We start from the raw sequence: 21,974 nt of genomic DNA, 5'->3' as shown, positions 1-21,974 counted from the left end.
AACCGTTGGATCTCACGAAATCGAAGGCCACGATTAAGATAGCAAAAAAAAAAAAAAAAGCGCACAGGTCGAACCCCCTGTCATCATTCATCACAAAATAGACTCGCATCCTTCAAGAGACTTTTTCTCTCTCTCTCTAGATTTTCCAATTCCCTTCAATTCAACTAACAATTACCAAACAATTAGTGTGAAGAACTGAAGATCAGCTACTCAATGAAGATAACACAAATAATCATTGATATCAGATTATCATCACCAATTCGCTTCAATTCGGTTTGACGACAACATATATTATCAGGTACATGCTGCAATTTGTTCATTGATTTCTATTTGTAATTCAATGATGTTAGATTACTATGTTGCATTTATCTATCCCAAGCAAGGATTCAATTTCTGAAAACTGTTGGCATTAGATCATATATGTATTTTTGTTTGAGTAGAATTAATTTAAGCATAGTCTATCGTAGACCTGTTTTTTTTTTTTTTTTTTTTTTTTTTTTTTTTTTGAATTGAAGGTGATTGAATTGATTCCTAATTTTGTTCACTGATTTTCCAAATAAAATCATCGAAAATCAGTAAACCCCTATAAAATTAGCACAATTGCGTAGAAATTACGATTTCACTATCGGCAATGAAGTTAGTGAAAATATAAGGGTGCTTTTCAGTGTATCTGTCGTAAGAAGATGTTAATAAGAAAAGTTATATTAAGTGTTTAATTCATAGACAGAGTGAAGGAAATCTGCATCAACCAAAGTGAAATTTGATGTTTTTGTAAACTTTTGGGGTTTGATTCCGCTTGCTATATGGACTTCAAGTACGAATAATAGGATATAATTGTTCATTTGGGCCTATATGTTGTTCGGATTATGAAAATTTTTATTATTTCAATTTGCGGTCGATAGTTCCTTGTTGTATGTATTGCATTACTGTTGTTTAGATTAAAATATATCTTACATTTTCTTAATCTATAAGCATTTATATCTTGAGATCATATAATCACCTTCTTGGCAGAATAGTTGAACTATATCATTGGTCTTTGTCATTATAACAGATATCTATGGTCATTGTAACACATAATTAGTGTTCCTGTAACACACACTAACTATTATCGTAACACTTTTTTGTCGTTATAACACAAGTTAGTGGTTAACTTGTTACCGTACTACTTATGTTGGTTTATTGTAACAGATTTATTATGTTCCCCATAATTTAATATATTCGATACTATCATTGTAACGAATATGAGTTGTTATTGTAACACATCACTGTTTGTTATTGTGACACATTATTGTTAGTTATAGTAACACATACAAGAAAAACCCAATGCCTCACCAGCTTAAACCCTTCTGCATTTGCTCACATAAATGCTTTAACTTTGGGTGAATCAATAAAGCTTAATACTTCAATTTCCTCGGGAATAAAGTTAAAGAGTGTTCACTTATGTTTATTTTTCCTCTTGTTTCTTTCATTCCCCAATTTCCCTTTTTTGTTGGTGGAAATACAACTACTGTTTTCATAGCATATTTTTGTTAAAATTTAACTCCTCTCGGTGAGAAGATATGACCTATTCTCTTTTAGATCTAAAGCTTCCTTAGTTTCCACCAACAATACAACACCGTCCTCGGTGCATCCACGATCACACAATAGAGATTAGTCCTATGTCCTAGGTGAAACTAGCTCATTAGCTCAACTGGGAGAGCACTTGTGCAATTGCACAAAGAATGTAGGTTCGAATCCTACATGAGCTCACTATTATCTGTGCTTTGATCTTCAAAATTGATAGAATGACACTCTTCTATGATTACAATTGCTTTCACATGTTTTAAGTAATGCGCATTCGTAAATTGATTTACACCCAATATATATCATAAAAGTCTACTAAAATGAATGAACGAATTGTGAATTAAAGAGTAGAATTTAGTTTCTTTTAGTGTACATGTTTGATTGAACAATAGATTAAAATAACACACTTATATGAATAGAATAACACACTTACAATATTAGAATAACACCCCTAAAATGTTCATCTGTCCGAGACGGTGTTTCTTGTTTGATTGAACAATAAATTTTGTCACTGATTCTTTTGTTGAAATTTGAGGAAATTGAGATACAAGATTTAGACGCCTTTGATTTTGAAGCACCTGTCATTCCTCAGCCAGCAAAAAGAGCCTAGAACATGCAACCACTTGTTCCATGCCAGTCAGCATTGCAAAAGTATTGATGAGCTCAGTCAGTTCAGAACTACGGAGTAGCAATTATTGATGGCATGTTCACATCACTTCCTGTACCTGTTCTTTTTATGATGAATAGATCTGGTCAGTTGAAATTTTATTTGACACTGCTTGCTCAACTCGAACAATTTTCCTTCTCCCCATCAGGAAATGTCAAACCTCGAATTACCCTTCTGACCTAATAAATAATGCTACTAGCCAATATTCAGCAGATGTCTCTTATGCTACTGCAGCACCAGGCCTGCTTTGCAACATTAACTTGATCAAATTTATTCGTCTATGTAGGACTTGAACCCACATCTTGTGCATTGGCACAATGCTCTATCTTTTGAGCTAATAGACGTTAAAGTGCCTAAATTGATGATTATACCACTACACTCACTTCAGTGACCACCCGGTGGCCGGTGCGATACTGAATTTACCCTGTTATTGTTGCAACACTAGACAAAACTAGAGGAACTCACAATTTTATATAATTAAAGCATCAATAGCATGAACTTGTGCAAAACAATGCAAATACTCGCATAATCAAACGCTACTCCACTCTCACATAAGCTTTACATGGTGTGAATCAGGCAAGCAATAAAATAAATGGAAATTAGGACTTGAAAATTATAACAAGATAATGGCGGGATATGGAACATAGTTGAACCATTATAGTAACACATTTAAACCATTATCGTAACATAGTTAAACGTTTATTGTAACAAGATTAAATAATAATTGTAACACAGTTAAACCAATATTGTAACATGATTAAGCCATTCTCGTAACGGTAAAACCATTATTATGACAGAGTTAAACCGTTATTGTAACACGATTAAACCATTATACTAACACAGGTAAACCATTAATGTAACACAGTTAAACCATTATTAATAACACGATGAAACTATTATTGTAACATAGTTAAACCAATATTGTAACACGGTTAAGCAGTTATTGTAACAAGAATTACACGATTGAACATTTATCGTAACACAACTAAACCAATATAGTAACATGATTAAGCCGTTATTGTAACACGATTGAACATTTGATGTACCAATATAGTAACATGACTAAGCCGTTACCGTAACAGCATTAAACCATTATTGTCGTAAGTTACACTTTTATCCATTATCATAACACATTCATACAGTTGATCAAACGCGATAGCCAAGTAATTCTTCCCGTTGATCTTCCAAAGTTATATCAAGTTATAATTCTCAAATTTAATCTAAATACTAAACACTTCAGCGTATAAACTAACACAAATTTCTCTTATCTAAATTCATAATTACATAACCAAAGCAAAACACAACCTCGTTTTAAGTGATTGTTTTTCTAAGTAACAAAATCATCAGAATTCGAAAACTTAAGAGACACAAAAAGAATGACCAAAAGATCTATACCTGAAAAATCGAGTTATGATCCACACAATTTAAACACAAAAACGCCTGAAATCACGACAACTAAATAGAAATTTGTAGGGAAAAAAAAGCAAGCGTGAGAAGAAATAGTTCAGATCAATAACGAAGTATTTCTTCAAGTTTATCTTCTGTAAGTTAAGTCATATTTTAAATCTCAAGTTTAATCTAAATATGCTAAAAACATCAACAAGGAGTAATAAATTCAATGACAAAAGAAAAATATCGTAAAATTACCAGAAAATCGATATTACACCATCACCATAACAGAGATTTATCTTTAGAATAACACGATTAAACCGCTAGAGTAACACCTTCAAACCAGCGGTTCGGGCTTGAGCAAATTTACAAGGATTTCGTAACATAATCCTCGAACTCTACCATTCAACATCACTGTCCATTGCAAATCTATGTCATTAGTTACTGATTAGGATGCGATTCAAATCAAATTCCTAAGCTAATTTAATTCCACCAAAATACCACTCATTTTATCACAACAATACAAAATAATCAAATAAACAACACTGAAATTTAAACACCTCAATCATATCCAACAATAAGTAAATCAAAGCATACGATTTTGAGCGAATTATGATCTCGGTTCATTTTATAACCTAATTTAACTGTCATTAAAATGGACTAAACAACAAATCTAGCAATTTGTACCTGATTTCATCTCGAATGTAGGTTAATTGCAAGAGAACAGACTTTCTGATTAACATTGGAGATTTAATCGAGCAGTCGTTGTCGTCGTTGTAAGAGTTCAAAAATAATTTGTGAGAGCCATTGGGAGAAGATTGAGAGACGGAGGGAAAGAGAGGGAAAGTGATAAATCGGGAAGTAAATGACACATATGCCTGGTATTTTTAGAGAGAAAATTGGGGGAAATAGATCGATCATAGAGAGAGAAAGTGAACTGACAAAATACATGAACAAGCGCTTTTATAACTAAACTTGGAAATGACCATTGTACCCTTAATGACACGCGTTGATTCATGACCGTGAGATCTCCTTAATCTGACGGTCAGGATTAGAGGACGACGACTTCATTTCAAAAAGCTTTAGACTCATAGATCCTAATTTACATATATATATATATATATATATATATATATATATATATATATAGAGGTGGGATCCGGTGAGTCCACCTAAATATTTGAGTCCATGAGTCCATAAAACAATATCACGCACTATACAAAACAATATCACGATTTTTTTTTTTGAAATAATTTTTTTTTTTCGAAATTTTTTTTTTTTTCAAAATTTTTTTTTTTCGAAATTTTTTTTTCAAAAATTTTTTTTAACAATTTTTTTCCGTATAAGCTGTGATATTGTTTAGTATAACGTGTGATATTGTTTAGTATAACTTGTGATATTGTATTACAAAACAATATCACAAAAAAATATACAAATTTTTTTTTTCGAAAATTTTTTTTAACTGAGTTTTTTTTCGTGAAACCTGTGATATTGTTTAGTATAACGTGTGATATTGTTTAGCATAACGTGTGATATTGTATTACAAAACAATATCACAATTTTTTTTTTCAATTTTTTTTTTTTTTTGAAAAAGTTTTTTTTTCCAGCTGTGATACTCTTTAGTATAACGTGTGATACTGTAAGCTGCGATATTATTTAATATAACGTGTGATATTATATCATGGACTCACGGACTCAAAAAGATAGGGCGGACTCATGTGATCCTAATTCTATATATATATATATATATATATATATATATATATATATATATATATATATATATTATGGAATTACTCTCCATAAGATGAAATAATTAACGCAAGTTAGTAACACAATTATGGCAAGAAAAAATGATGGCCATAAAAATTGTGATCAAGAAATAAATTAAAGTAGCATCACCATTGCAAATCAGTAATAAAATCAGTAATAAAGTAATGTTTAATTGTTTAGTGAGTATACACAAACATCCACAAATTAAAAGAATTTGCATGGAAATTGATAGCCTGACAATCCCCAAAATTTGCGTAATTGAAGTTTGGGTAATTTGATAACTTATATCTTGAATAAGTCATTTTTTTAAGATTTGGTATCAAGTTTGGAAGAAAATGTTATTTTAGGTATAAGATTTTAAAGAAAATTATCTTAGGTATAAGATTTGAAAAAATGAGTTATTCAAGGTATAAATTATCAAATTACCCAAGTTTCAATACTACAATAAGCTAAATTACCCATCAATAGTATCATCATTTCTTGCGTAAAACAGTTGTACCCATGTTTTTCAATAAAAAGTGACTATTGTATGGTAATTAGTGACCACTTTAAGATAAACAGTGACCACTTTAAATAAAAAGTGCCAATTTTAAAGATAAACAAATGGATCTTATTCTCCTTTCATGGCTTACCAACATTCTGTTTCACCTCACCGATTCACTTCCATCCCTTTAAAACGATCCACCCGGAGAAAAAAAAACTTTATCAAAAATGTACATTAAAATATAAATATCTCAATTCTTTGTAAAAAGAACCCAATTAAATAACCCAAATTATAAGATAAATTTAGCTCTGAATATTTAGATTTATATTAGGAAATAAAAATAAGAATTGGTGTACAACAAAGCCAAGCTAACAACTCGTGTGAATCTCAATAAATAAACCCCTAAATGTGTCTATTTTTACCTTGTGCTCCCATTTGCCGCCCCCTCAATCCATTGCTCATCTTCTATATTTTTCCTTTCCATTTTTTCAATTAAATTCTCGTTTCCTAATTTTCACATAAATCCTTGCCCCTACTAATTGTGTGAATTTGTTTACTTCTTGTCAACGTCATCAACCGTCTCTCTTTCGAAAAATAAAATATCCTAATTTACAAATTTTAAATCATGATTAATTCATTATTCTATCTTTCTTTCCCATCAGTATTTGAACACATACCATATCACCATTACTTCCACCATATCCCATTAATATATATTTATTACATCTTAACAGGTAAATATTTTCATATTAATTACTTAAACTCTTTGATTTTTGTATGCATGTGATAAATACACAATTTTAAGTTGTGAGATACTGTTCTTATTTTCGAGGAGTCCAGCAATTGAAAAACATCTCAACTTATTATTATTATTTTTTTACAACAATTGAAAATTTCACTACGTATTTTGACCTTTCAATTTGAAGGCCAATTCGATCATCTCTTAACAAATAAATTCCATTTTCTAGGCGGTTTTATAGGGATCAAATTATTGCAGAAGATTGCGTGAGGCTATGCTTTCTAGACCGCGAGTCTGTTACCCTCGGGTGACTTGCTTGGTATACGTGGTTTGCAGACTACTGCGTATACCCGAGGGTTTAGCCAGTGCGCACCGAAAATAGCGACTGCAGGTTCACTTTTCACGAAACAATAAAACGAGCGGGGTAAGAAACTCTCTTCACTGGGCAAAAAGAATAGATAGCTTTGCACATACCACAGAATCCAACTATATTATAAATGATCAATCTTTACAAGAGGGCGCATTTACAAATTTACATAGGCCATGAAGCACTATTGCTTATTTGCTTATCTATTTTAATTTACTTTGGTGAAGAAGGTGCACATTTCCCCAACCTCTCTCCTTTCCCATCTCGATTGTAGACGACAATACTCTCAAAAAGTAATCCGCTTCTTCCACCGTAAGCAACTCCAAGCTTGTCTGAAAGAGCGGGAGTGTTGTAGAACTTTCGCGCCATTGCTTCGTCCTAACTCCACTTCTCCTCGAGTGATGTTGACTTTGACCAAGAGGAATCTCCGAGCTGCTTCCGACAATGTGCACAACACTGTCATCGACATCAGCATGTATCACGCTCTCCAAGGCAATTTCAACACCCACTATCCATTCGGGCTCAGCAACAATGCCTCGAAAGTCGGGCTGTCCTAAATCTATTAGACTTGAACATTCAACTATCATGATGAGTTTCTCAGTGAGGATGACAAACTTCCCAGCATCCTTAAGTGATTTGCACATTACCAGGACCTCATCTCCGTATTTGGAACCATCTTCAACCTCGGATAATACAGCTGTTCCGATTGCTTCCTCCCAAGAATAAGGTCTGAGGGGTAATTCTGAGCTAAGAGACCTTGGAAGGCGAACTCGTAAATTTCGGGTTCTCATTTTATGAACTCTACTCCGATTTCTTATGCTTTGGGCAGTCTTTCCCGTGGCTTCAAGAACACTCGCAGCAGGTTTAGCCACTAGTCCAGTAACACCTAAGGCAAACCCTGCAATTGACAGAATATAACATTAATATCACATTATGATTTAAAATCAATTCCTGCATTTAGAAGGTAGCAAAGTTTAGCTATCCCCTTAATAAGTGTTATTTTTTGTGGAAAGGGAGTCAAGGGGTGCACAATGACAGTTTTTTATCCTTGAGTGCTTTCGACCCACGTAGGAAGCACTATCACTCAATGACTTTATCAACCAGACATCTGCTTAAGCTGACGGAGAAGAAAAAGAGAATGCTATTTTATTGAAAATAATTCGCCTAAAATTCACATTATCTTTCATGAAGCAGATTAGATGGGAAATATATGCCAGTGAACCAGCATTGAAGGGCATTGCCCGTGTTGCAACCCTAAAGTCAACGAAGTATTGAAGTACATTATTACATTAGTAAGGTTCACCCCCTTTTCTTCTCATCAATATGATGAATGCGTTTACTTTATAAAATGGTCTTAAGGAGAGTGATATAGTACAAACAAATCCTAGATATACCTGACAAAACCCCAGGAAGTCCATGTTTCTCTGCACCTCTAATTGGTGACTGGAGGAGACCAGTTAGTCCCTATAGAAAGAAAACAAACAAGTCAACTGCAAACTTGACTCTGCTGAGTATATCAATTACGCAGGCGTGAAAAGAAAAAACCCGTTGGCTTTAGCATACCTCAAGCAGTTCATTGATTACACCTTTACTCTGAGAATATGCTACTGCTCTCTGGTTTTCCGGCTTTGTACTATAATGGTCATCAAATGTAAAAGCAAGAACTCCCTACAAGTATCACAGCTTCTAATTACTGAACAACCATCACAAACCTTCAAATATCCTGCAAATGTTTTAGAATAATATACCTTATGCGCAGCTTTGCTGAATTGTGTAGCTGTGTCACTTATAGCATACATTGTGTTGCTAAGCAGACTACTAGTTCCTTTAGCCATTCCAGTGAATAATCCCGAGGGACTCTGCCAGAAAGTAACATACTCAGATTAGAAAAACACCATAAATTTCCCCGCATGTTACTCTGACTCGGCTGCATGCGTTGGAGTGTCGTGCTGTATGAAGTGTTGCCACAAGTCACACACAATGTGTCTTGTATGAAACAGTCTCATATGTGAGACCAACCCAACTAATTTATATATGAAATCATTTATTTATATGGTTGATAGGTTGGTCTCACATGTAAGATGACCTCATATCAACTGAACCCAGATGGGAATTAAACAGTCTCCTTTCTACTACACCTGCAGAACTCCTTTTGCTGGAACTGAGAGAAAGTCTTTGAAGCCCAGCCCAATGTTTCTAGCAAAGCCCATTGGATTTCCAATTACACCAGCAGAACCAAACACCTGAATCATGCACTATCAAGTGTCACGCTGCCAGCTTTCATTGTGAATAATATTATTATATACAATATGATTGTAATGTACACGTAGTTGCTAGACAAGCACTTATCCAGGCAACGTTTCCTTCAGCAATGAGCAGAACAATACAAAAAAAGTAGTACATTGTAAACAAAGCTTTGATAGAATATCAAGGTTAGAGAGGGAATGGAGAACAAACATAAGGCCTTGTTTGGATACACAAATTGGCGGGAAAGGGAGGGGAGGGCGAAGGACGGAAGGGAAAGGGAGGTGGAATACGGTGTGGGTGTTCGGATACAATTTCCCTCCAAATCCTTCCTATTGTCGAGAGATTTTAATTTGCCTTGGAGGAGGGAAAATAGATCCCTCCCCCTCCATTACCCTCCACCCTTATTTGCTATTCAAACAAGGGATTTTAAATCCCCTACTCTCCCTCCCTTGCCTTTCCCTCCAAATCCCCCCATCCAAACACACCCTAAGAGTGGAGGAGGAAGAGGAGGAGGTGGTGGGGGAGAGAAGAGGAGCAACAGTTAACCCGTTTATGGATTAACAACTGCCCTCCCTTCATCTCCTTCATCTGTCCACCACCACGAACACCTTTAATACTCCTTCAAATTAACCAGTAAAATTATCCCACTCCCAAGAAAGGTTGCGTACATCCAATTCGGGAAGTCCTTGAGTCACTGGGGGAATTTTGTTATACATATGTTAACAATTATCCCCAATCCAACCTAGCCCTAGTTGGGAATATTAGATCCCACCACCACCTTTCTTCATCCCCCCTCCAACACACTCCTTTCCTTGATACAAAACAAAATAAAGAATGTCCTGAAAATGTCAATTTTCTACCAGTGTGTAGAACATACCACATTCCCCAATGACGTGCTTTGTATTAACTTCATTAAACATTTTTCAGAGAACAAGTAACAAAAATATAACAAAACATACACAAAATACTCCTTATCTGTTCAAATCAAAACCCCATATTTGGTGTACATGATTCTGTACCTTGTACAATTCATGAAGAAACCGTCTCGTATAATGCTTGGATAGGATCTCTTGAACTGATTCCCAGCTAGCCATATGATGTGTAATAGTCAATTCCTTGAGGCAGATCTGTGCCCCCTCAACATCAGCAAAAGCCATAATACGCCTCTACAAATAGAAGAGAACAAGTAGATATAATATACATTATAAAGCAGCATTCTTTAGAACAGGGCCTCAGGAAGATAAAATGTTCTCATAGCCTTAATTAGAACAGGGCCTCAGGAGTTCAATGGCATTTGGACGATTTATTAAATAACAGAATAAAATACCGCGAAAGGACAACAAGGGATTAGAGAACAGGACAACAAGGGATTAGAGAACAAGAAGACCCCATACCCCCACACAATACATTTGCCTACAATACCTTGACACTTACATGGATAAAAGAATCTGAAGATGATAAACCCCCATGTTTGAGTATCAATGGACTGCTAGAAAAGCTGCACGGTAATCAATATAATATTAGGAAGCAAACATAGAAAATAGAAAGAATCTATAAGCTGAATACAAACAGGGTGATTCACTAACTTTGTACATTACCTCAATGTCACCTTAAAAGAAGACACATACAATGCTTCCATGTATATCTTCTTTTGTCTTCTAGCCAGTAGGAAAATTTTCTGCCAAGGTGCACCAACTGGTACTATCTCCGGCAATGATGTACTGCTAGTGGTTTGATCAGAAGGAGAATAATCTAGCTTGGAGGATCCACGATCTCCATTGGCTCGGACAAAATCAGAATGTGCAGGAGACTTGCCAACTGCACTTGGCCTCTGCAAATCTTCCATCTTGCATACTGAAGTTGCTATCTCCGGGTTCAACAAAGGATTTGACTTGTAAAAGTCAACTAATTTTAAAAGCATCTCCAAATCAATTGCTAGTAGTGAATCTTTAAACCTGCATGCATTTGAATGTTCCGAAACATGTTGGAAAATTAGCACACATGTAAGAAAAAGCGCACGAAAACAATTCTAGAGTGCTTGGCAGGAGCCTACACCACAGGTACAGTTTAAGGAAATACTTCACAGCTCATTCACCACTTACTACTAGCCTATACCACGATTCAAATCTCCTTAAAAAGCAAATCCACAACAAGAACTTACTCAAATGAAATCAAGAGATACATTCATGCAACAAGTACATTTTCTGGACAAATGTCTGAAAGCAATCATCTCTAAGACAACATATGTGTTGCAGCCTGATACATGTTACCAACATTTAGTTATGAAACATTAGTTGATCTCCTTTTTAATTTACTTCATTTTAGAATAATTCTAGGAATTCAGTGAGTTCTCTGCAGTTATCTACAGGTGCAACAAAAAATGTGACACCAAAACTTAGCTGATTTGAAAGCAACTATAATCAAGGACGCATTTGATAGGTGAGTTGCCGAAAAACCCACACATCAAATTAAGAGCTACTTCACACACCTTAAGCTGATATATTCAAATGACATTAACATCATATCCTTGTTCCTCCATTTCGAAGCCTCCAAACAAATTACAGGGTCAGAAGAGCTCCCAGAAGCTTGAGACAAGAAGTTTTCATTCTTTGTTCCTCCATCCTTAATTTTCACGTGGCTCACAAGACTGCTTTTATAGTCATCATCAAATGATAAGACAACCGGGTATGGCGTACCACGCAGTTGATTATCAATTTGTAAGCATGAGATTTGAAAGGAAAATCTTTGTTGCTCCATATCTTGCAGACAATCAATTTTTATACCCTGTGCAGAAACGTACAGCAACTCTTGGGGAGATGAGTCCATAATGGAGATCCCAACACAAGATAACCTGATGGATATTTTATCCTTGTATTTGAAAATATCGTAGTTCCCTTCTCTAGCTTCCATTTTCCTCCCAAATAAAATGGAGCTTGAATTTTTCACCTCTCCCAAAGAATGACAGCTTGAGTCAATTATGCTGAGCACCTGCAATAAGTAAATGTCCTAACATGAAGACCAGGAAATGGGTGCAGGACACATTATTCAACTACATACTCAGATATAACCTTCATGGCTCCCTCTGCGTGGACTGATGGAAGTAATGTCCTTTCGTGTTTCTGCTCCAACAAAAAAAAAAGGAATTTCATAATTAGAGAAAACAGAAGTTTTAAGCAGGTGAAAATACTCCAGTCTCCAGCTGTTAGATTTGAATAAACTTCCTTATGAGGTAGGATCATTAATATTGATGCGCAGACAGTTGAGCTGTAGAAAGTACCTCGAATGACATAGAAGATGATGACAAGCGAACAGGAGCATATTCTTTTGTATCATCAAGAGTATATGATCCTATGATGCGCTCACCAGGAACCTTAGGCAACATACACGTATGTGAGCAGTAATACACATACATCTTAGTCCACTGCCTCAAAGGCTGGGCTTCCCAGCCTATGGCAAAGTAAGGGGTTTGAAAGCCCACATCCTTACCCATAACATAGAGAGGTACTTCATCATATAAGAAACCCAATTTTTTTAGCAAGCTATTTTGATATTTTCCATCAATATCTTAATGTCAAAGAATAATGAGTCTTTCACTTCATATAAATTCACAAGTAGTGATACATGTGTAGAATAGGTAGCATGGACAATATAAAAGAATGTGAGGAAAAAGATTACACACCTCAACAACTAGCCGATGTGGGTAGAAAGGCTCATCCCAAGCATACGAGCATGAAGAATAAGGGTGGACTATAGTTTCAAGAGTTTCACACTTCTGCTGATAAATTCGCAACGTCTACAGGCGGAAAACAACATAATATATATGTTATTTTCCGTTATATAATTTGACACATTAATGTCTAAGCAAATTCATAGAATACAATCATACATTCTTACATCAGTAGAATATAAGTGTAAAACAAGAGCAGTGTAAAACAAGAGCATGCCAAAGACTACATCATCAAAAACAAGTATATTGTGTAAAAGTACTACGCTCATGTATAAAAAGAAAGTAAAGCACCCACCCCAGGTACGGTGGAAGGACACTATCGGATACCATGTCCTATATATCACAATAATCAACTAAAAAAATGTGACATATTCGCAGGACAGATAGAGCTAAAGGTCAAACGGTAAGCAAAGGGAGCCATTACAAACGTTTCCCCATAGTATCAAAACAAAGCAATCCCAGAGCGTGCGCGCGCACACACACAAAAGGAAAGATTCAACTTAAAAAAAATTCTCAAAAATCAATTCCAGTAAAAATAAAAAAATAAAAAAAAAATTGTCTCCAAAATCATCAGAGAAGAACAGGTAAAGTTCCCGCAATAAAAATTATAGGTCAACAACAAAAGAAACAAATAGGTAAGAACAATCTCCTACAGTAAAGACAATGATTGAGGATTGTAGGCATGACAAGGACACAAGAAGATAAGATAACTCAGATGTCCCACTTTGACAACAGAAAGCAGTACATACTATTATTTTATTTTCCTTTTATAGAACGAAAGCTGTATAATAGTATGCTTATCGCCCGTTAAATTGAAGCAAACAGAAAAGGACAGCATTACGTAATCCTAACCTCTTTAGAGAAGTTATCAATTCTGTATGGAACAAATCCTGTGTCATCATCTGATAGAAGGATGAAAATTGTTCCGGATTTCCTCTGAGTGTCCCCGATTATCTTTTCATCCTGAATGACATCGGCATTCTGCACTTCAACCCGTATCATATTCAACGTACCGGACACATAATTCCGCATTTTGACTTGTGTATCTCCAACATGATCAGGAAGGAAACTACCAGACCACTGCCATCCAGGTTCATCAAAACGAACGGCGATAAGTAATTCCCTGGAGAAAGTTTGACAACTCTTCAGACCATACACAGCTAAACTTTGCGTTATACTCCATACAATTTTCATGGTCGTTCAAACCTGGTAAATTGTTACCACTCAATATCAGCTGTATTTATAGTTCGCAAAAGTAATGGTAATTTACCTTGTTGTATCAATCCAATGAAGATGAGAATGTTGTCCGGCACCCAGACGGTACAAAAGATCTGTACCCTTTTGCTTATAGCACAGAGCTTTGCCGCATGCATTGCTAATCACATATCTGCCAGAAGTTAAGGCAAATGAAAAAAATACAATCAGTACAGGAGAGATTCCATTTCCAGGTCACTATCTTTTGCTACGTATGCAAGCAGTCATATACATGCAACCTGAACGCATTAAAGGCTCAGGACACAGTATATTAGAAGATTAGTCTTGTTTGGCAAGAAACAAGGTAGCCTCCAAAACACAGCAATAGGGTCAGCTTAGAGGGCTGTCGAAAGAGTTTTGTTTGGTAAGATCTAATCAACTTATTTATCAATGCAACATCGTCAATTAAGCTCAACCAAGAAATAGCAAAAGAAATTGATAAACTCAACCAAAAGTGCAAACAATTTAGTGAGCTAATTTTTTTTTCTTTTATCATAAAAGAAATATTTGTGTTGCTAATACAAGGGTAAGGCTGCGTACATCCGACCCCCCTTACCCCGCAATTTGCGGGAGCCATTGAGGCACTGGGGTAATGTTGTTGTTGTATCATAAAAGAAATATTTAGTGACCAATGCTACTCCACATGGGCAGAAGCGCAAACAATTTAGTGAGCTAATTTTAGGTTCAGATGACGTATACTGATAGGCGCCATAAGTATAACATATTCTTCACATTCAATTGGCTTGTGATGAAGTAAATAATCATAGTTAAGAGTTGAAAACAAATCTCGCCTTGGCTGGAAAGTTACGGCTCTTGTTCGTCCTGTGAGCGGATCACCTAGAAGATGTGATGTCACAGATAAGACGGCAGCAGAATTGTTGTTAGATGGATGTGGGACCAAAAGAGCATTTGACCCACTCGGAGAGATGAGAAAAAATGGGCTTGACCATGCAGAACTGGACATATTATCTGAAGAATATTCAGTATGACACCTGCTCACACGAACCATGACCTCACTAGCAGCCGCATTTGGATCGGGAGAATACATAAAGGGCTTAACTTTTCCACTCTTGCTTCTAAAAATATTAGAGACCTCAAAATCTGATTGATGATTAGAGTCTTGCCTGCTTTCTTGCTTAGCGATATCCACCTGGTTTACAGATTGATGACAACCTGTAGAACCGCTCTGTGAAAGCGATGATTGTGTTATAAATATCCCTACAGGGGGGCTGCCAATTTTCTTTGAAGAGATAATATGATTTTTACACAAGTAACTTTCACTGCCAAAATTTACGGCTTTTGAATTTGATTTCTCCTCCATTGTTATGAGATGAAGGCCATCTTTTTGATTTAAAATAACCCCATCCTCAGTTGAACTATAGCAGGTTGGAAGAATGCGATAGTTTCCTTTTAACTCATGGTCTGATCTTGAGATAGTAAGCACAAAACCTGTGCAGTTGTATAACAAAAAAGGAACGAAAATACAGAGCTCTCGAGCACCAGACGACGAATCCATAGTCTTCTCCACAGTAACATATACGGGGCCTACCAAGTTATGCAGAGGGATATTGTTAGATCGACTAAAACTGCAACAAAATTACCTCGCTGCCTCCTATGAGTAACAGGGTAAGGGGGTCATGTGTACGCCCTGCGTCAAGAACAAAAAGTACGTTGTTTTCAAATGACCCATAATCGCACCGGAATCTGCAGACACTCGGGCCTCGGTTATTTTATTATACAAACCACGGATGGTTTAGTGAGTTATTTTGCTTTATTCCATCAATCCGTCGTAGACCAAAAGCTAAGAATAGTGAGTCCTCGGCCCCATCGAAATTTAAAAAATGCATGCACAACTTGAGGAAACAAGACATGCATACAACTACAAAGATAAAAATATTACCATCTGGTAAATCACAACTAAAGGTCATTGTTTCAGTGAGTGACAAAACAGTTCCGCTAGGCTTAGCTGTTGATGCGAATGCTTCCGCACGAGGAAACTTGACAGTTTGCGGTCTAAATCCAGCCATACAAAATGTCACGGATAAATCATGATAAGAATCAACATGGAAAAAGGAAACCTCTTCCTGCGAGAAGAAGCATACATTAAGTTAGGACTCATAAGAGACTAACAAATGGAAAATCAATATGGAACTCTTAGTAACCTCAGTGAGGAATGCATTGTGAGTTACTCCGCCACCTTCTATAGCCACAGACACTGCTTCTGGAAGATAGTTTTTCACGGTAAATGGTGTAGTCAGTGCGACGCGATGAATGAACCTGGTTTTCAACTTGTTATTACATAGCTGACGACCAGCTTCAGCTGTTTGTGTTAAGGCATCATTTATATGGGACCATCTCCGTTTCAGTCTACCAGATAAAGGCAAGATTGTATCCTGAACTGACAAACAACAGCGAAAGACATAACTGTCCTTTGGATTTGACGGATAACAAACAAGTGATCTTAAAAACCCACTCCGGCTTTCAGATGAGAGGATCTTCGAAAGGTTATGTACTTCACTCCATAAATAATTGTTACCAAGAGGACGCCATCTCACGTGACCTGCTTCAGCCAGATGTAGAGGCAGAGGAAACTCCTTGCCGGGTAAAATTGGATCTTCAATCTAATTTTTAACAAAGATAAGAAATTGTGTCGAAACTTTATAATCAACAGAAACAAGTACTACCTCCGTCCAATAAACTTCCTTTTTCGTGCAGAGTTAGAGGAAAATGAAAATATATGGATAAAAATCTAAGTTGCTGAAAGTACAGGATCACAAACCCTAATGACCAAAAATAACGTATAAAAGAAAAAGGTAAGCATTAAGGTATGAAGTTTTTTGACGGACGCTCCAAAAAAAACGCACAGAAAGTTTATTCATGATAGGAGGAGTAGCAGACAAAGTTGCACAGAATCTGCGCATCTGAACCAGTTACATTAGTTCATAGTTCCACATACCTTTGGAGACATGCTAAAAGGAAAGTCGAATCGTAGCTCCAAAGGAGTTGATGTTGAATTGTGGAATATCACCTGTTACAATGAGAGTATGACTACATAGTGATTGCATACACTTGAACAAAATAACATAGTTCTTTTACTCACAGTTGAATAAAGTTGTATAAGCTTGCTGTATTGCTGCAAAGATACATCGAAGACTACAGGTACAAGAAGCCCGGTATCTGAGCACGACCCTTTGTTATCTCTTGAAAAATTCACCTCAAAGTAAGTGAGACCAACAAGATCCATGGAGACTGGTTCTGATTTATCATATGTTCCTTCAAATTGAATGGTCATGAAATAATGCCCTGCCTTGTTTGATAGTTTTTTGGTAAAACCTTCTGAAGAAGGTCTAGAATATAATGATTGCTCCTCTGGCGTTCCATCAATGTAAATTGGAAGAGAAGATCCAGGTGGAACAGTATTCTCATATGCTGCTGATGATGTATCAATAGTTTCGGCATTCCCAAGTCCTTGATAGACTTGGAATAGAAAAGGCAACGAGGTTTTATTGTCAATGACATACGATGCAAATCTTCTCGCGCAGAAACTTTCAACAAACTGATAATTCTGAAATCTTTGGCATCTAGGAACCTCATTTATTTGCATGAGCCCTCTAGCTTCCTTGATCATATTGAGGGATCTTGCAATAACCTATACGTAGGTAACTAAGCAATCAAAAACTATGCATGCATCTATATCTATCTATACCTAAAACAACTCCCGATTAACACATTACGATCCACGTAACTGCAATTAAAAGAAACATAAATACCTCACAAAATGATTTTGTTATGTTCACATTCAATTCTGTGATCGATTCAAGCTGCACATCTGTGACAATGCCAGAGTCAAACAGAGCACTCTTGTCCCACTGTCTGATGACATGAACCTTAAAGGTCCAAGGTTCTATAAAGGGCTCCCAGAAGACCTGTTAATCCAAAAAGAAATAAAAAAAATTACAATCATAAACCATAAAGTTACTAATGGCAGCAACACAGTTGCTATGACGGTGAACTCACGCACCTTAAGGATGTTATTGTAGTTGATAAGGAGGTCTCCGTCAGAGACAAACCTTATAGAGTTCTCAGTGAGACTAGTTTCAATGCATAAATTTTTCATGAGTAGCTCTATCAAAGGCCCATTGAAGCTCCACTGCATGAAGAATGAAGCAATAATCAAGGTAACATAAATAAAGCGGAAATCAGAATGAAAAGTTCAATACTGCTTAAAATGATGTATGCATATGATCAGGAATGGGAAGCTAAGTGGCTATTTTTGGATGAATTTACTATTCATCAACACTGCTCAAAGTCTGTGTTCCAAGCCAAGTACCTGCATTGGGTTCCTCATAATCAAATTGTGTCTTTTTCCTACAATAGCTCGTTCTCTTATGCTCACCATGTCATCAACATGGACTAAGATGGAGAACACCTCTCTATATCCTCTCCCCCAAGGGCACTTGGAGAACAAGCTCTCCAAATAAAAAGGACCATAACAAGTGGAAAAGCAAAAGCAATTTTTTTTTTTCAAATGTAAAATTAAAAGAGATGGGACCAAGATGGAGATCAGGCACGAGCGCTTTGCTATTGTGGCCTTTTGTACTTGGCAGAGAGATTATTAAGTACGAGGCAAAAAGACGAGGAATCATACCCTTCCATCCGTCAGCAACAGGGAGAGCTTATCTATATGTATCTTCAAGTCCACATTTCCAAATGAGACTTCAGAAGTGCCCGGTTCAGCAGCTGGAAACTGAATGCCGTTACAGAAGTAAAAAACCTGGTGTGATAACTTGACATCAAATGCTAGACAGCTGATATCAACATTGGCGCCCATGCCAACTTTCCCGAGGTCACAAAGTCGAATTTCTGCAGCCAGCTGATGTATGTGAAAGAAAGGCCATGACTGTACAACACCACTTTCACATATCCCTACTAATCCAGTAGCTTTTTCAAAACTAATTTTAACATCCAGATTATCGCCACGAGAATACAGTTTACTGCTTCGACTATGCAAAGAAATTGTTACAAACTTGCTGTCCTTCCCTCCACCAACACAATTAACATCTTCTGTATCCAAGCCACCTCGACCATTGCAGTTCTCAAATTGAGGGACTGCCTCTTCACTAATCCATATAGGTATATGACATAATACATTGATATTTTTGGATGTAACAATTATAGCCATATCATTTGGCCCCGTCTCATCTGACTTCGAAGGCATTGCTATAGGCAGTCCATCCTTCTGAGCTGATATATCAAATGGATCAATAGTTGAACTGGAAACTTCAAAAGGTGAATCTCTAGGGAATTGTAGAATAAAAGAATTTATATGATCTACAAAGATGACCCAATCCAACATATGAAACCATATCTCCAAGGATGGAACAGCAATGAGAAGCTCAATTTTATTCCACTGAGTTATGGAAAGATAAATGTCAAGGACCGAAGATGATGAATTTTCAGACAAGAATTTTGCTAAGCAAGTTGATTTAACAGACGAAGAGAGCATTATGGAAAGGAACTGGGTACTCAACCTTAAATTCACATCGTTTTCCATAGTAGCGGACAGTTCGAAACCCGTATTAACTACTGCAGCCAAGGCCTGAGAACTTGAGGCTCCTTCTAAGCAGATTAATCTAATAGACATATGATTGACAAAACATCTAATTTCAGTAATTCCAGTGCTTGATTCATTAGGGATTGTATCAGTTTTGGCTGACAGAGACTTCACCAACTGAAGGAATACAGGAGTATCGCCAGTAAAGCATCTTGATTTCATTTCAACCAAAGAATATTCATCAACTACCTCAGATACTGCTTCAAACCCAGGCAGATAGTAGTTATCTGACAAAAGTGAAAAATAAAAACGTCAACACCAATAAAGTATAAAGCGCAAAAGATAACTTACATGGGTCTGTTCAAATCAACTGACTTTTTTTTCTGGAAATATTCAGAAATTTTAGCAAGTTTTTTTTTCTTTCAGAAAGTTATCTATACACCTCAAGTGCAGAGAAGTTATAAACTAAAAGTTTAGATGAAATAAGCTGGGGAATAGTATGGTATGGAGAAGAGACCCTAAGTATTGTACCCTAGGAGTATAAACTAACAGTTTCTCACAGACCTCATCACCTTCAAAATCAACACATGTCAAGTAAATAATCTATCTTTTTTTGTTAAGACGTAGTAGACTGACGATAAGTTATAGGTTGTATTATGTACAAGTTAGTTATCAATAACTAGCCACCTTAAACAAAATCCAGAAGGATTTCAACCTTCAGCAGTAAGTTCACAACTCGCAATCTTTATCATCAAACACAATGGAGATGCACAGCCTGATGGAGATGACTGGCTTTCATCTTGAAATCTAAGCCACAGATCAAAACTGTTTGATTGAATTAATCTATGACTTTCATACCCTGTTTCTTGATCGAAACTCGAAGAAGTAGAGGCACAATCCTTCAAAATCAATAATGACACATACATATCACGCCCAAATATATTCAAAGAATCAGCATTGTTAGCTACTTTATCCTCTGTAACTGAAAAATCAGATAGTATTCCTGCTAACGCCTCATCTAATGTATCACTGACTATAAAACTGCCATAAAGCTGTTGAAAATCAAGCTTCAAGAACTGATTATCATTGCATATGACCGGCGACATAATGACAGAATCCAAAATTTCAAACTTGTAGATAACAGATTCAAGCTTATTAGAATCAACATGGCCGCCATTTGTATTAGAAGTATGGATACTGTTTCCTAAACTCCAATCAGGCAAAGAAAAGTACCCAATTAGCAATGCCAAATAATCTGGCGGTAGAACACAGCAGACATGGTGAACACCAAAGCTTATCTCTAAATCAGAATTCAATAGGTAAGCAAGTCCTTTCCTTACACGTATATTTAAAACAGGAGATTGACTGGGTTGTGAAGGACCCCAAAGAAACTCCCGTAAGTTATAAGTCCACTGAGCAGAGAAGAGGGTCAGCTCCTTCACAGAACACAATACATCAAAAGAGTCTCCATGACCGAGAACAGAAGCTTTACCAAGTGGAAAATTCATGCTACCAACAGTACATGAAGAATCATGAAAATGTAAGTCAATGTTAGCAATGTTTAAATCTATTTGCCAAAAACTCAGATTACACTTTGAGCGTTGTAAAGATGATTTCAGAACCTTAGCACTGGTTGGAGCCACATAATTCTTATCATTTATGTCAAAATTTCTCGAGTCAGGGACAATGATAGCACTCTCGACCCTATGGAGCTGACCTGAGTTATGTATTCTTACAAACGGGAACTGATCCAAAGGGAGTGCGGCCCACTCAGTTAATTCATTCTTAGAGAAGTTCGACAACCCAAACCTCTCGAAAGTGAAAGTAGGAACATCTGTAGGTTTCAACTCCATTTGGCTGAAAGGCTTGTCATCTGCACCATCACTCCTAAAATCCATCAATTTTTCAGAAAACCTAATCAACAACCCCATGATTTTAGGGTAGCAGTGAAATTCGACGTTCCTCAATTGTACTGTAAACATGTGACGTATAATGTGCTGACTTTTCTGACCGACACAGTTCAGAACAAAACACCCATCTAACGATTTATTATGCTCACTGGGCAACGTGGATAAACATATAGTGTTACTCTTATCCTCACAAGACTGTCTATAACTGCTTATCTTGAGGGCACCCATGGATATCTGGCAATCTTCAACTTCATTACAAGCAAACCTGAAATCAGAAATATAATGGAGCATCAATATAAA

At 36.4% G+C, this 21,974-nt stretch overlaps 1 protein-coding gene across 5 annotated transcripts in view; it reads right to left on the bottom strand.

Moving 5' to 3' along the window:
• Nucleotides 1–7,036: 7,036 nt before the first annotated feature.
• LOC141587330 (intermembrane lipid transfer protein VPS13-like) overlaps nucleotides 7,037–21,974 on the bottom strand; it is a 41,455-nt gene continuing 26,517 nt past the window's right edge. For 4 of the 5 annotated variants that reach the window (XM_074408786.1, XM_074408788.1, XM_074408787.1 and 1 more), the window contains 23 exons: nucleotides 20,480–21,939; nucleotides 18,859–20,051; nucleotides 18,232–18,360; nucleotides 17,981–18,136; nucleotides 17,311–17,859; nucleotides 17,167–17,238; nucleotides 16,373–16,831; nucleotides 16,111–16,294; nucleotides 15,002–15,755; nucleotides 14,227–14,343; nucleotides 13,809–14,079; nucleotides 12,909–13,022; nucleotides 12,507–12,599; nucleotides 12,298–12,348; nucleotides 11,718–12,217; nucleotides 10,828–11,184; nucleotides 10,664–10,727; nucleotides 10,249–10,395; nucleotides 9,121–9,225; nucleotides 8,731–8,841; nucleotides 8,546–8,650; nucleotides 8,377–8,446; nucleotides 7,037–7,880 (listed from right to left, as the gene is read on the bottom strand). In XM_074408786.1, the coding sequence (XP_074264887.1) occupies nucleotides 7,186–7,880; nucleotides 8,377–8,446; nucleotides 8,546–8,650; nucleotides 8,731–8,841; nucleotides 9,121–9,225; nucleotides 10,249–10,395; nucleotides 10,664–10,727; nucleotides 10,828–11,184; nucleotides 11,718–12,217; nucleotides 12,298–12,348; nucleotides 12,507–12,599; nucleotides 12,909–13,022; nucleotides 13,809–14,079; nucleotides 14,227–14,343; nucleotides 15,002–15,755; nucleotides 16,111–16,294; nucleotides 16,373–16,831; nucleotides 17,167–17,238; nucleotides 17,311–17,859; nucleotides 17,981–18,136; nucleotides 18,232–18,360; nucleotides 18,859–20,051; nucleotides 20,480–21,939 (7,756 nt within the window). In that variant the 3' untranslated portion in view covers nucleotides 7,037–7,185. Of the gene's footprint in view, nucleotides 7,881–8,376; nucleotides 8,447–8,545; nucleotides 8,651–8,730; nucleotides 8,842–9,056; nucleotides 9,226–10,248; nucleotides 10,396–10,663; nucleotides 10,728–10,827; nucleotides 11,185–11,717; nucleotides 12,218–12,297; nucleotides 12,349–12,506; nucleotides 12,600–12,908; nucleotides 13,023–13,808; nucleotides 14,080–14,226; nucleotides 14,344–15,001; nucleotides 15,756–16,110; nucleotides 16,295–16,372; nucleotides 16,832–17,166; nucleotides 17,239–17,310; nucleotides 17,860–17,980; nucleotides 18,137–18,231; nucleotides 18,361–18,858; nucleotides 20,052–20,479; nucleotides 21,940–21,974 lie in introns of all 5 variants that reach the window. The other variant, XR_012519751.1, reaches the window with a different exon arrangement.

Source organism: Silene latifolia, chromosome 6 (genome assembly GCF_048544455.1).
Source record: "Silene latifolia isolate original U9 population chromosome 6, ASM4854445v1, whole genome shotgun sequence".
In the NCBI taxonomy this organism is placed as follows: domain Eukaryota; kingdom Viridiplantae; phylum Streptophyta; class Magnoliopsida; order Caryophyllales; family Caryophyllaceae; genus Silene; species Silene latifolia.
Note: the sequence above shows the minus strand (reverse complement) of the source record. Positions and strands in the feature narration are given on the sequence as shown.